Source organism: Varanus komodoensis, unplaced genomic scaffold (genome assembly GCF_004798865.1).
Source record: "Varanus komodoensis strain SLA01 unplaced genomic scaffold, ASM479886v1 scaffold15, whole genome shotgun sequence".
NCBI classification, from domain to species: Eukaryota; Metazoa; Chordata; class Lepidosauria; order Squamata; family Varanidae; genus Varanus; species Varanus komodoensis.
Genome location: NW_025335440.1, coordinates 26,577,677 through 26,592,800, shown reverse-complemented (window position 1 = coordinate 26,592,800; position 15,124 = coordinate 26,577,677). Strand labels below are relative to the sequence as shown.

At 45.1% G+C, this 15,124-nt stretch overlaps 1 protein-coding gene across 2 annotated transcripts in view; it reads right to left on the bottom strand.

The window, feature by feature from the left end:
* Window positions 1-8,441, bottom strand: part of NMT2 (N-myristoyltransferase 2) — a 41,230-nt gene extending 32,789 nt beyond the window's left edge. Inside the window, exon 1 of one of the 2 annotated variants that reach the window (XM_044424645.1) lies at window positions 8,317-8,441. In XM_044424645.1, coding sequence (XP_044280580.1) covers window positions 8,317-8,344 — 28 coding nt within the window. In that variant the 5' untranslated portion in view covers window positions 8,345-8,441. The remainder of the gene's footprint in view (window positions 1-8,316) is intronic. The other variant, XM_044424644.1, reaches the window with a different exon arrangement.
* Window positions 8,442-15,124: the final 6,683 nt, after the last annotated feature.

The following is a 15,124-nucleotide window of genomic DNA, read 5'->3' as shown; positions in this document are numbered from 1 at the left end:
GCATGTGGGATGGGTGTTGGATCCCACTAGGGGAGGAAGCAGAAGAAGGGGCAGAACAAACCACAGTGAGCCAGAATGTCTGCTGGGTGCACCATAGGCTGTTTTGAGAACAACCCACACTGAGCAGCTAATATCCAAGGTGGCGTAGCATGTCCTGCAAATGTGGGCAGTGACGGCATGGTATGATTCACAGACCTGCATTACCACACAATTTACAGAATAAGACGACCCACTGCTGTGTACACACTACAGAAATGCAAGAATCAATAGCTCAGATCAAGGAACTTCACAGAGTGCATCCACAGAGGCTTTGGACTTCCTCCAGTAAGACCAACCGCAGTTCCAAATGAGGGAGTTATGATGCAGCTGCCTAGCCTCACTCATGAAATTTTACAAGGAGGGCGTCCAGGTATCATTTTCAGTTTGTAGCCTTCCCATGTTTTCCCACCTCTGCCTTTTCTTTTTCTTTTAAGGAAGAAAATATGAGATAATAGCTGCATATTGCTTATTGATTCTTAGCACTAGGAGTCCACTCTCTGGAAGTATTCCTCTTCTCTGTGCTGGACAACAAGCTGCTCGTGAACCTGATGGGGATTGAAGAAATACTGTGGTGCAGCAGAGATGAAATGGTCTGCAGTCAAAGAAACATGGTCAGAACTCACTAGGTGTGGAAGTCCTTATGCTTGCCTGATGCACCCCAGTCAGGAGATGCTTGATGCTCGTGCTTGGGGGTGCCTGCATGCAAGATGAGGGGAGAGAACAGCCTAACACAGGCGTGCTGGACTCTTTTCATCCCTAGGACTGAATTCAATCTCAGAAAAGCTCTTGGGGGCCGACTATGGAATGCGCTCCCTAGAGAGGTCTGCCTGGCGCCATCATATGCTTTTCAGCGCCCGGTCAAGACCTTTTTATTTAACCAATATTTTAAAGTTAGTTAATTTTAATGCTATATTTATTCATTTAATTCATTTTAACTATGTTATTTTATACTTTCATGGTATAACCAATTTATTTATTTGTTTAGATTGGTAGGTTTTAATGTTTGTAAACCACCCAGAGAGCCCTCTGGGCTACTAGGGTGGTATATAAATGTAAATAATAAATAAATAAATAAATTCTGTGGTAAGTGGGACCGAAAGCAAAGGGAGCAAATCCCAAATACCCAAAATAGCAGTGTATTTTCACTTAAAGCTCTTACTGTCAGTATCTATGTCTTAGGAGAGGCATTGAAACTTTTTAGAATGGTGAAAAGATATACAGAAACAGGAGACATGGGATTATCTGCAAACTCTGGAGGTCCAGACTGAGACCCAAAAAGGCCGTATTTGGGAGGTGACAGTGTGATACTGTTAAAAGGTAAGCAGGTTTGGATGGCAGACTGCCAAGCACACGAAGAAAACAGGGCAGATGGGCAATTTATGGCCTTCCAAATGTTGTTGGGAGTGCAATCCCTTGCAGTGCCAACTGTCAGAGCTGATGTGACTTGCAGTCCAGCAACATCCAGGGAGCTGCACACAGCACATCCCTGATATACATGGAATGAATCAATAGGTTGCAAGCCTATTGGATGGCTGTTCCTTGGTCTTATGGTCATCCTATGCAGGGCAGGAGAAGCATCAAAGGCATTTGGCTGTCCTGGCTGCCTCTGCCTTCCAGCCTGAATATTCAGGATGAACTTTTCTGCCAACCTAACATTTCGGAAGATTAGAGGAGAAGGCAGGAGAAGCTTCAGGATAACTTGTATCCTGACCTCTCCAGCCCCCCACCTTTTCCTCCCTGCCCACCAGAATACACTCCTTCCCCTTCTTTGAGCTTGTGTTCCTGGACTCAAAAGCCTCTGTGGTGGTTCTTTTTGTGCTGGTTGCAAGCGACCAGGGATTGGAGCTCTGAATTCTCAACTCTGAGGTCAGATTGCTGTCTCAGACCTTGGACTGGAAATCCAACTATCCCATGGCCTTTCAAATGCTATCTAGGGGCCCTAAGCTTTCTCCCTGTTTTTGAAATGCTATAAAAATGTCTGGACATTTAGGGTAGAACAGATAATGTGTTCTTAACTGTATCTATCTGAAGTCAGCTTATAAATACTGCACTTCTGCTATCTGTGAATGGATATTAAACTGCTGCTTTGTCATCATGGTGAAAAGGAAGCAATGGCTATACCATACTTGTTTTCCTTTGAGCGAAGTAAGGGGGCATAAAAAGAGCCTTTTAAAAGGGTACTTTAGCCAAACTGTTTCCAATTAAGATAATGCACGTTTCTAAGCTACAGAACTTCGCATATTGATTATTTCAAGCATTCCGGGGGAATATAACCAGTTGCAATTTAACTCCAAACTGAGCAAAAAGCAGACCCACACAGAAGTAGTGGTACAGCCAAAGGCAATTCCACTAATCGAAAGATAGCAGAGTCATCATTCCTATACTAACTATACAAGCAATGTAAATACATGACTTTAAGAAGCCCATCAGGAAACAAACACCTGTATTATTTATTGTAACATGCAAATGTCCCAGGAGAAGAAAAGTACAATGGCGGTTTTTTACAATTTGCTGATTGTTTGCCTGGAAGCAGTTCCTCCTTGCCACCAGTGACCAGGCCAGTGTCTACTTACAAGCTGACTCACAACACATTCTAGTGTTGAATTACCCGTTGAACATGGGAGCTCCCATCTAAAACACTAGAGCAAAAAACAGTAAGTTCACTGCTACTTTGTTATCTTTACCCGAACAAAGAATGACATGATGGGAGAAGTTAAACCAAATACTTAGCTTACAAGAAAAGGATTTTTAGGTATATGCCGAGATGCTTCCGGTTTTTTAAACTCTAATTGTACAAATTGTTTATTTATGTTTATTTATTATTGTTGTAAGCTGTCCCGAGGCTTTTTGCAAATGGGGCGGCATAAAAATGGTTTAAATAAATACATACATACATACATACATACATACTAAGGAATATCTTAAGAGGGAGTGATATGGCACAAGTTCCACAAAGTTCTTCACTTGTAGGCAGAAGAGCAGGAAAAATCTCTTATCTGAATTTGCACAAAGCTACCACCACTCAAACCAGACAATGGTACTTTCAGTGGACCAGGTCAGCTTGGGGAGGTGTGAATGGTGTGAATCAGATCAGTTTAAGTCAGTTTTTCATGTAAACTGGGGCCTGTGGATACCACTGGGATTCTAAGTCCAACAACTTCTAATGCAGAATCATTCAAACAGACTATGGCTGGCACCTGGTGCCCTTCTGTTGAATTGGCACCCATAATTCAAAAAGATTGCAAAGCAGCATGGATTTCACGAGCAGCAAAGCTGGCAAAGAGTTTGAAAAGCTGCAAGAAGGGAAAAATATGGCAGGTTGTTCTTAACGGAATAGTAAAGGGAAGGAACAGGACATGATTACTTTGAAATAGAAATGTTCACCTCACATGGGCCTGCTTCACATGGTAACAGCAGGGTAAACCAAAGACCATATTTAAACATCCTATATGTGCCAGCCAGATCTGTGTAATTATCCTTGCTATTGTGTTTCCTTACGTTATGTGAACATACCAAGAGCAGCTTGTTGGTCTAGGTAGGAAAATACCCCACAACACAATGACAGCCTATGTGTTCTGAATGATTTGTTACCTGCCCCAAAAAGCCACAGGTCTGCATGACACAGGAAGCTGTGCTTGTGTGGGTACTTGTGTAACTCCAACTGGCACACAACTGGTATGCAAAGGATGCCTAACTAGTCACAGAACTGGTTAACCATTCTGTGACAGGTGCGGACCAGCTCACTGGCACAGACCAAAGGTACATCTTATTCAGTATTTTCTGTGCCACTCTGATGCCTTTCCAATGTGCTGGACTACATCTCCCATCATCCCTAGTAGCATGGCTGGGGAGAGCTGCCCCATGTTGATTTTCAGGCGACACCCTTTCCTAGCCCCATCAGGTGATCCTGTTCCATGCACCTCCCTTTACTTTTACATAAAGCAGACCCTGTGCTGCTCTTTCTACCACTTCTCGGGGAACTTGAGCGGAAAGGTGCTGTCGCATTCATGTCTTGTCTGTGAGTTTCCTGCAGCCAGCTGGCTGGCCACAATATGAATGGAGTGCTGGGCTACACAGTCCTTGGTCTGATCCAGCACAGCTGTTCTTATAAGCTATCAGGGACTGAGTCAGAGCATGTGCTCCTCCACTAAATTACAGCTGCCTTTGCCTAGAAAGAAAAGAGAACACACTTGTTGACCAACACTAAGTTATGGACAAGAATAAAACTGGTTAAACTTAAAGTGGTCTGGAATGGTTATCATAAAATATTTGCTAAGTGCAAAAAGCTGGCCTAAGTCCAACAGAGAATTAGGCAAGCTTAAGTTATTGATTTAAGTAAGATTAAGTATACATAATTATGTGTTGGATTTAGGCTGGCATCCAGGAACTGGAACCATCATCTAGAAAAGTTGGAAATGCTTCTTCAGGTGAACATCTATCAAATACAGTTTGCATCTAGGTGATCCTTTCACTACAGAACTCAGATGGCCTTAAAAATCTTTGCTGGCATTTTGTGTAACAGCTCTTGTTCACAAATGGTTTAGAAAGTTTATCGGACAACCACTGATGGATATGTGAGGAACAAGCAGATTGGGAACACAAATGAAGTTTTGTCATAAGTGTTCCCGTATGTTAGCTGCAAGGGCCAAAAATTCATATACAGCCAAATTTAGTACAAGTTCTCCCCTTGGTATCCAAATTTGTGTCCCTCTAATTAGTTCTGTTATGTTGGCAGGCACAGTACAAATTGAATCATCTGGCCCAAGTCTACGGGGAGTTGAAATTCACCCTTAATAAGGGTTAATAAAAAAAAAAATACACACAGTGCACTTCTTTCAAAGTGTTTGTAGACAGAGGTTAACTGGCAAGCCCTACATTCATAAGCATTCAGAAAAATCTTTGAGTGTCAAAAACACATTTGGTCAAATGAGTAAGGAACCTAAACATTAATTTATATTTTTTACTTATCTAATTTACATCATAATCCTATCCAAGTTTACTCAGAAGTAGATCCATCAAGTTCAGTAGAATTTACTTCCCAGTAAACATGTTTAGGACTGTTGCATTAACTTATATTTCCATGCCACTTTTCAGTATCTAATTTTGCAATATAAAAATGAAAGTATTAACAACATTATGAGGCAATTGCCAACTGGCGTGAAAATAAAACCAGTGCAATCAAGAAGCAAACCAAATAAAGGCAAATCCTCAAATACTAGGCCATCAGTTTTCACAACCAAAGACATCTGATTTTTGGAGACCATGTAGTTTTCTCCTCTGTCTATAGAAAGACGCACTTGATTGGTGGCAGGGGGCGGGGTGCGAAACACACTGAGTGGGGAAGGTTACTGAGAAGAAACTGTTCCGAATTGATATTACAATTGCATTTGCAAAAGATGGTTTCCTCACATGAGCTTGTTTGCAGGTAAACCACAGATATTTTCGGTGTAAATATGAAACTGCCAAAGCCATGCATCACCCAGTTATACTAGCTAGGGAGCCTATACTCCATGCAAAGTCCAGTTTTGCCTTACATCAGGGACAGACAACTCTGGCGACAATGTCCATGCAGCACTGTTGCTCCCTGGGTTCCTTTAGTGAGCTGCATGTCTGCTGAATTCAGTGGTGGCAAAAAGAAGAAATTTGCTGACAATGTCCATTAACAAATCACTATATAAAAAAGTTAAAATAGTCAAATTTAGCTTGGAACAAACCCCATGTGTCTCTTTTATCCTTCTGTAGCAGTTTGCCACAGAGTTTTTTCGCCACTGCTGCAAATGTGAGCCACACTGGGGGGGGGGGGGGGGGCGCGCAGGGCTGCACATTCCCCAAGGACCAAGACGGATTCACCATACTATCCAGCATGTTCTTTGTAGCCTCCACTTAATTGTTTTACTTTGCAAAACATATTTATTCCCTTGAAAACGATATTTTATCATTGCTGAGCAAAAATTGTTTTCTGTTCCTTCAGATTATTAGTGACACTTGCCTGTAATTTTAGAAAAATACTCAGGATTAGAAACATCTAAACACATCTCTTTCACAGACTAGATGTTTCTTTAAGAAATAAAAGGGAGATGAGAAACCAGCATTTTTTCTCATTTACAAGGGGAAAAATATCATAAAGACTGGCCCTTTCTTAAAGCGAGGAGTAAATTGCGAGACTGTGAATACCTTTTTTGTAGTTGCCCAGTGAAGAAGAATGTTATTAAAGCTATTTGCTTTGGTGTTCCCTGTACAGTTTTACTATCATTCACACAGAACACAACCTGGTATGTGAAAGAGCCACAGCTTAGTGGTAGAGGATATGCTTCAAATCCAAAAGTTCCCATGTTCAGTCCTTAGCATCTCCACGTAACGGTGGGGAAGACTCAAGTCTGAAACCGTGCAGCCACTCATTTCTGACAACTGCATTAGTTGGACCAACGGACTGACCCGGTTGAGGTATCTATGCTGTACGCTCTCGTTTTGGTGCAGTAATGACATCTAAGCATCTAAATTTCTGTGGTACAGTTAGGGCGCAGTAGAATCTGGTTTTACATCCCTCCTCACCTTAGATGGTAACAGTCGTTTCTTCAAAAGGCAATAAGCCCCCTGCTCCTGCATTCGGATGCCCTCCTGCTCATTCTGCTAATTAGGATTTTGGACTTCTGCCTCCAAATCCTTTCCTGATAGCACCACACCAAAGTCTTCCTAGCAAATCATGACAGTCTGCACAGGATCATATGAATACAGCTTACTCGGTTACATTCATATCTAATGTGCTAACGCACATTCATATCCCTTAGTTTCTAGAGAGCTGTCAATGTGGGGAAACCACTGGTTTCTTATCAGTGGTTTGGATCCAGATTAGAATAGACTCCTTAGCTAAATGAGACTGCTTAGTCAAGACTAACCTAACTCCTAATGCTTTCAGCCAGTCTGCTGACTAAATTCAGACCCTAACTTGATGCTCAACTCTCTTATTTGTATGCATCTGCAGGAATTACGTTTTAGAAAAGCGGCCTACTAAAGTATCCCTGAAAGCCAAACCATCTGATTTACAACTTCTGCACCCGAGTCCCTTTCATCTGTAGTAAGGCTGGCTGTGGTCACCAGTGGTGTAAATAAGAAACACTGTGCGTGCTTATGGTACCTTGCTTTATTATTACCATCATTGGCTAAACTAGTGCAGAACTTCTGCATTCAAAACCAGTTTGAGGTTTTGATCCGTGGCACTAACAACCCCTTCATATCATGTTCACACCTCAACCGGATGTCTATTCATTCATTCATTATACAGGTCCTTCATTCACCTGCAAGAAAGACACAAGCAACTGCAACCTACACAATGGTGCACACTCGATCACACGCTGTTATCCCCAAAGTCCTGGATATCCTGGTTCAGCGAATCTGAAGCAACTCCCAGTGCCCCTCTGGTTCCCTACTCCCAATCACCGTGGTGGACCGGAACCCCCCCCCCCTTAAGTACACACGGAAGAGAGAGGGAGGGAGGGAAAGGAGAGGGTTAAAACCCTTGTGCCACTCCAGGCTGTGGTCAGAAGAGCGTTAAGAGCGGAACTTAATCTACATTAAAGTGGTGTTGAACATCCACTTCGAAGCGGTACTGAAGTGGGCGGCAAAAATGGTCGATGACCACAAAGGAAACATGCCGGGGGGAGGGGAGAGAGAAAGCGCCAGAAGAAAGGGGGTCAGGCAGAGAAACCTCCCCATACATCTCCCCACGCTCGCCAGCCGCAGCAAGCAGCAAAGGCCGGGCACGGCGAGAGAGGTGCTGGCCCCTGGGGAAGGCGCAGAGCCAGCCGCCAGAGGTACACGACACGCACGGAGCCTGCGGGCCGCCGGGCCGCTGTCTCCTCCGTGGCAAAGCAGGGTGGCCACCCGGCAGCATCTTGGCTAACGACCCAGCCGCCGCTCCCCACCCCGCCCGCCTTTTCCTCGCTCGCAAAAGACGCAAAGGGGAGCGGCTCCCTCCCTTCCCACCTAGCACAAAAGCCCCAGCAGGGCGCAGGCTGCTTCTTGCACCCGCGTGGCCTTTGCGCCCTCCATTCCCTTCCGCCTCGCCGCTGCCGCCGCCGCCGCCAGGCCAGCAAGGCGGGCGGCACGCCGCCAGTGCCGCAGGGACCGGCTCCGAGCGCGGAGCGGGCTGCCCACGGGCTCTCCCCGGCCAGGCCGACCCCGAGCTCCAGCAACGCGCCGCCGCCGCCGCCTGCGTGAGCCGTGGCGGCGGCGGCGGCGCCTGGCATGCCTGCTGCGCTGCTTCGGCTGTGCCCTTACCCCTTGGAGTGCTCCGTCTCCTCCTCATTGTCGCCGTCGATGCCGCAGGTGTCCTGGTCGTCCAGCTCGAGGCTCTGCTGGCTGGCTGCAGACTCGCTGTCCTCCGCCATCACGGGGGGAAGGTGGGTGGGAGGGAGGAGGGACTCTTCGGCAGAAGCCTATGAAAGGCAACCAACCCGGGCACGCACGCAGGCGGCAGATGCGGCAGCTCAGAGGAGCTCCCCCTAGTTGCTGGTCCTCCCCTTTCGCCAGGCGCACGCATGGCCCGAGGAGGAGGAGGAGGAGGAAAAGGAGATGCCGGCCTGCCCGCCCGCCCGCCTGCCAGGTAAAGCAATGCCTTTGGCCGCCTTTGAGCCCCCATCTCCGGAGCTCAGCCTTTCCCAGCCCGGAGCCTTCCGGATGCGTTGGCCCCGGCAGTGGTGCGAAGGCTGAACTAGGCTCCCGGGACATGGTTCCGCCATGAAGTTCCCTGCATGATTTGGGGCCAGTAACTGGCATAAGAACCATGCTGCATCAGACCAAGGTCCATCTAGTCCAGCTCTCCATACACATGGTGGCAACCAGGTGCCCGCAGGATCCCTCAAGCAGGATGCGTGCAAGACCTGCACCTGCCCAAGCTCCCCAGCAACCGGTGTCTGCAGGCTTGCTACCTCTGCTGAAGGAGGTAGGCCAGTAGCCACTGAGTGACTCTTCTATGACCCTTCAACTCCTTTCTACAACCATTCAGACCGATGCCAATCATTCCTTTCCACAGCAGCGAATTTCATAGTTCAGCTATTGCTTGTGTGAAGAAGTACTGTACTTTTCTTGTCTGTCCTAATCTCCCCCCCCTCCCCCGGTCAGCTTCATGGGGTGCCTCCGGGTTCTGGAGTTTTGGGAGAGCGAAAAAAATGTCTCCTTCACCATTTTGTTTACTCTGTGCATAATTTTAAACATCTCTATCATGTATCCCCTTATTCGTCTTCTAAGCTGAACAGACCCAGTGGGTGCAGCCACTCCAACCACCTGATCATTTTCATTGCCCTTCTCTGCACTTTTTCCAGTTCAATAATGCATTTGTTCAGGTGAGGCAACCAGAACTGGACACAATATTCTAAGTGTGGTCATACCAAGGATTAGTAGAATAGGAGTAAGATCTGGGCAGTTCTGCTTTCTGTTCTGTTCTAAAGGGGACTTTTCCTTCTTCACAGCAGCTGTGCACTAGGCTGGCATTTTCATTCCATAGTAGCTGCCCACTGCTACTGCAGGGTCCCTTTCTTGCACAGCCACTGCCAGTTCAGATCCCATCAGTGTACACTTGTAGTTGAGACTTTTTACCCCAATATGTTTTATGTTGCACTTAATTATAGTGAACTGCATTTGCCATTTTGATGCTCATTCTCCCAGCTTGGGGAGATTCCTTTGGAGCTTCTCACAATCCATTATGGTTTTGACCAACTTAAACAGTTTTCAGGGGTTGTTGTTGAGGATAAAAAAGAAACAAATAAAAACATTACAAATAACTATACCTACTTTTCTGGGAGTTGTCAATGGGACTTGCTTCTGAGTAGATACATGTACTGTTAGTTGATATATATAATCAATAAGATTAATTGATCATATTTCAATTGACTAAAGAGGAATGCCCAATTAACTAGTCAGCAGGTTTTATTCTTATTTTTAAAAATTAATAAGCATGCATCAAAACAGTTCAGATGACCACTAAAATAATGTTCCCTTGAGAGGGGGGGTGTATGAGAGAGGGAGAGGAAGAGCCAGTGTGGTGTAGTGGTGAAGAGTGTGGGACTGGGACTCAGGAGATCTGGGTTCGAGTCCCCGCTCAGCCATGGAGCCAACTGGGTGACTTTGGGCCAGTCACAGACTCTCAGCCCAACCTACCTCACAGGGTTGTTGTTGTGGGGATAAGATGGAGGAGGAGAATGATGTAAGCTGCCTTGAGACCTTTGTAGGAAAAGGCAGGATATAAATTGAAAAATAAATAAAAATAAATAAATTATCTAAAAGCACACCACACTTTTCTTCTTTAGAACTGTTCTTTCTTATGAAAGTTTATACAGGGTTGATGAATTGAAGGTGCAATTCTATGCAAGTCCTAAATCTCAAAACTGGCTGGAGCATGCAAACAGCTGTGGGCCTTCTTTTCAATTGAAACATGTCTAGGATTGTGCCCCAAGAGTGATTATCTTTTTGCTAATTTATGGAGGGTTGATAAATTAAGAGATGACAAGTCTAACACTTGACTAGCTGAGTATGATTTTTTAAACACTTGATAGCCAAATAATAAATGATAAGTAGTAACAAGAAAATGATGGAAAAAATCCCAGAGAAATCATTTCTGCCCTTCATTCCCACAAGTGTAAACAAGCGCATACCTGCAGCAGTTAATTCATTTGGAATTAGTAGTGTGTCTTTTTGGTGCTTATTTATTTATTTATTTGTTGACATGCAGGAATGACAGCTTTTGTTTAAAAAATATCAGGCACTTGTATCAAGTGCTTCTTGGAAATGCTGCGTACATTCCCCAAGCAACAGCCAAGTTCTGTTGTTTTGGAAGAGGATTGAAAAGCCTAACTTTGATCATGTTCCAGTTACCATCCCCTTTGGTAAGGGAACCATCCCTGCAATGGTCCCATATGCTGCGTAGGCTGCTGTCTTCCGTCCAGCCTGCACTTTGCTTGCTTCTGCAGTCCTGCAAGCTGTGCCAGCTCTCTGGAGAGCCAGGCTGAGAGAAGTACCAACCCTTTAAACCCTTTCCAAGAGTCCACGGTCATTCCCTTGTTTCTTGTACCTGCATCCAGTTCCTCTCCCTGGATGACATCTTGGAAGCTTAGTGTAAAATCTTGAGTAACTGCAATGGGTTGCTGGGCAGCTTGGCCATTGGGACAGCAAAACAAGGACGGAGCTCAGACACTTTTTAACAGCAAGTATGATGCGTTCAATTTTGGCCTTTTGGCCCCTTCTCTGCATGGAACTAGCTCATAACATTTGGCTGCCTGGGCAAACCACAAGATGCCTTCCCTCCATTCTATGTGTAGAAGGCAAAAGGAGTGGCATATCCAGAAGAACCATGTGTGCCAGATGAGGACACCAACCCAGCCTGTGCTTTGACACCTCTTTCGTAACCTACACGCCTGCCTCTAATATACAAACGCATCCTTTGAGAACAAGCCTGTGATCCCTAGCTGAGCATTCCTGGAACTGTGGCGTGATGTGGAAATCCCCTTCCAAGGTCAGAGCCAGCAGGAGGGCCTTGGAAAGGGGAGTCGGAGAGATGAGCTTGGCCCCTTGTGGGCGGAGAAGAGAACTGCCTCTCCAAGGTCAGAAACACGATCTCTGAGGCAGGGAAAGGGCAGTGTCCCCATGGATGGTACAAAGAGGAGGCAGAATAGGCTGGGACATGATCTATGCTGTGCCTTTTCTAGCCCTCTTTCTGTCCTCCTCCAAAGTACCTTTTCAAGGCAGGTTGAGAGTCTCACCAGTAAAAATGTAAAAGATCATAGGCCATGGAGACAAAGGTTGCCTCCACTGCTCTTCCCACAGGAATCCTGAATGCCTCCGAGTTTCCAAGCCGGGAGAACCCATCTGTAGGACTGCACCCTTAACAGTATTCTAGTCTTCACCTGAAAAAAGCTAAGAATATTTAATTACAGCAATCTTTTATGGGGAGGGCAGCAATTTGTTTATCAGCTATACCCCTCTCTCAGTCTGTCTACACTGGATTTCTTGAATTAAAGCTTTATCAGGACTTCTTAAGTTTTTAATTAAGAACAAATCAACAGAAATGAATGTTTGACAGTAATCTCTCCAAAGTTTTATTTATTTATTCTTAAAATATATGTCCTCTCTTTTTGTTCTCATAGTAGCCAGTAAAATAGAAGGTGAGCAAGTTAACATGAAACAGTCGTGGTTTTTACTTCCTTAATGTTGATGCAAAGTAAAATGTCATCACATCAGTGCTTGCAAATGGACACTGGAAAAAGTTATTGAGGACTTGGAGGTTCACACTGATGCTGGGGGAAGTTCTGTGCCACCCTTTCCTCGTATGTGCTGAGTTGTTCCCACCTCTGAGCTTCATAACATTCATCTGGCAGAGCTCCAAGCATTTTCTACATGTGTATAAATCCAATGGGGTGAGACTGATATATTTGACCTGTTGATTTTTGCAAAAGCGAGTCCATATTTAATTATCTATGCAGTGTTCTCCAGTGCAGCATAAGGTGGTTCATGTTCTTCCAAAGCTGGCTATATCAAAACATCGTGCTGCTGTTCACATCAGGGCTGCCGAGCTTCTTTCAGTCTGGAGGGGGGGATGGCTCCCAGGGTGGAGGGGGGGCAAAAGGAGGCAGAGACACGACGTTAAAAAAGAATATTTTAGCACAAGGTCTTACTTCCACTAATTAGTCCTCAGGAGAAGCATTTGGATCTTTTTAAATGGGAGGCATGAAAAAGCTGGGAAACTTTGCAAATGGTTGGTTGGTCTGAGGACAGGGTGTGAGGCAGGGCAAAGAGAAGGGTAAGGCCATCTGGAGAACTCTAGAAGGACAGATTGGAACTCCAGGGAGGCCGGAAGTTATATAAACAGCAGGGGTAACCCTTCCATGAGGCACAGGGAATCCACAACCGAGAGGGTGACACACCCTCCTGCTGCTGGGAGCCTGCTGGGGCAGGAAGATGGCTGGCACGGCCCTCCTGAGTGGTGGGTGACACCCATCTTATTTCTTTTCCTGAGCACCTCTGAGTAAAGCAGAACCAGTCTGCTTTTCTGCTGTGGTGCCATTTTACAGATCCAAATCCCTTTTGGTTGTCTTGTGCAAACCTGGCAAACATGGGTTAAACAATCCTTAGAACAGGCCATGGACTATGCAAGGGTTGTTTTACCTTCACATAACCCAAGTTCGCGAGGTTCATACAACACAGCAACTCCCAAGCAGGATTTGGACATGCAGAGTGGTCCCTGCAGGCAGTGTGGCGTAGCATGGGTTAAATAAACCACAAGGAGCTGTACTTTGTTGTGCAAACCAGGTCACTATCTTTTTGGAGATGGGGCTTCCAGACTGGTAACAGTTCTCCAAGTATGGACTCTCTGTGGATCAGGAAAGGAAGATTATTGTAGTTACTGTTTGATTTCTGTCTTTTTCCTGCTCATCCCTAAGGTTTCTCTTTCAAGCCCCCCACCACCACATATGGGATCAATGTTTTATTTAAGCTGCCTGTCAGAACCCCAAACTCTCTTTCAAAGAGAGACAAAGCTAGAGAGAGAAGAGAGACTTCACAAATTCAGAATTACTATAAGGGCCTCCATGTGTACCACTTTGTATGTTTTTGCAGTTAAACTGCACTTTCCATTTCATTGCCTATTCCCCCAGTTTGGAGAGGTCCCTTGGAGTGCTTTGCTGTCTTGCTCGGGATTTTGTTATCCTGAATAAGCTCACATGAACTGCAAAAACTGCTCACTCCTAACAGTAGATCATTTATGCACCAGTCCCAATACAGATTCTTTTGGGAATCCACTTCGCATTCTCCCGATAGTGAAAGCAGCACATTCATTCATTCGTGTTCTCTGCTTCCTGTTTTTAACCAGTTACTGATCCAGAAGAGACCACATCCTCTTATTCTGATGCAGGATTCCATCCACATGAACTGTGCAGACCCCATCCACATCCAGAAATTCTGGAGGCATTAGTTAAGTTAATTTGTTGGTAGCATTAGTTGTTCTTTACATTCTATTTGGGTAGCTTTTGCTCATACTTTTGCGGAATAGATCCAGGTGTAGGTGCAGGCACCTGGGCTGAACTGCCAGAAAGGGACTTCCCCACCCCCTCCATCCACAACAGCTCCCCTGCTGCTGCCGGGGCCCATTGGAAAGGCTATTCAGAGGGTGATGGGGCCCTGCTGAATGGGGATAAAGTCAGTGTGTTGAGGTGGGGAGGAGGCAGATCCCCAAAGTCAGGCAGAACATCTCCCATGGCGAGACTGCTTCTGTCTCTGGAAGGCAGGTCTTGGACGCAACCCATTTTGTTATGTATCTGTTGCATAATTTCATCTGGGTGACTGTTTCTCTAAAACTGTAATTGTAGGCATGTTTTGATAGAGCAGAGGCTTACAATTCCCAGCATGCCTCTGCTAGTCATTGAGGTTGAGGTATTCTGGGGGCTGTAGGCCTTTTTTGTGCCAAAAATATGCCTAGGATTGTGCCCTAACTTTTTCGTGTACTTCAAATATTTTGTTTTCCAACCAAGCATCCAAAATGTAAGTTTTGGGAAGATGACCTCCATAAGCAAACAAAAACGACTGAAGTTCTTTGAAAAATATTTTTAGGATGTTCTCCATTTACACTTGAAAGGATCCATTCTTCCATCAGGAGTCCCAGAGCACATCTTTGGATGGACAGTCAATAGCTATAAATACTGAAATCTTTACAACTCTGGAACAAGCCCACAATATGAATATTTTCTTATTTTAATAGTTTGGTCTATTTCTGTCTCACCAATAGGTTAATTTCTCTCTTTTTTGGTCACTTACTAAAAATAATCTGCCAGGAATTGGAAGTTAGTATTTAATTACTGGACACTTAGTAGTGATGGCAAATATTAAAGTATACAAGCTGGAGAAGGATGGTGTTAGCTTTTGGTATTTTCTTCCCAGCAGGTCAGGGGGCTGATCTAGATTGACTCCAGTTGCATTGATGGAAGAGGACCTTGATGCAAGGGGACTTCTCCAGCCCCTTGAAATTACTGCACACAAAAGGCCATTCTGAATACAGCCAGAGATACTCAAAAATTGGGTAAACAGATTTTCCATGAGCAAA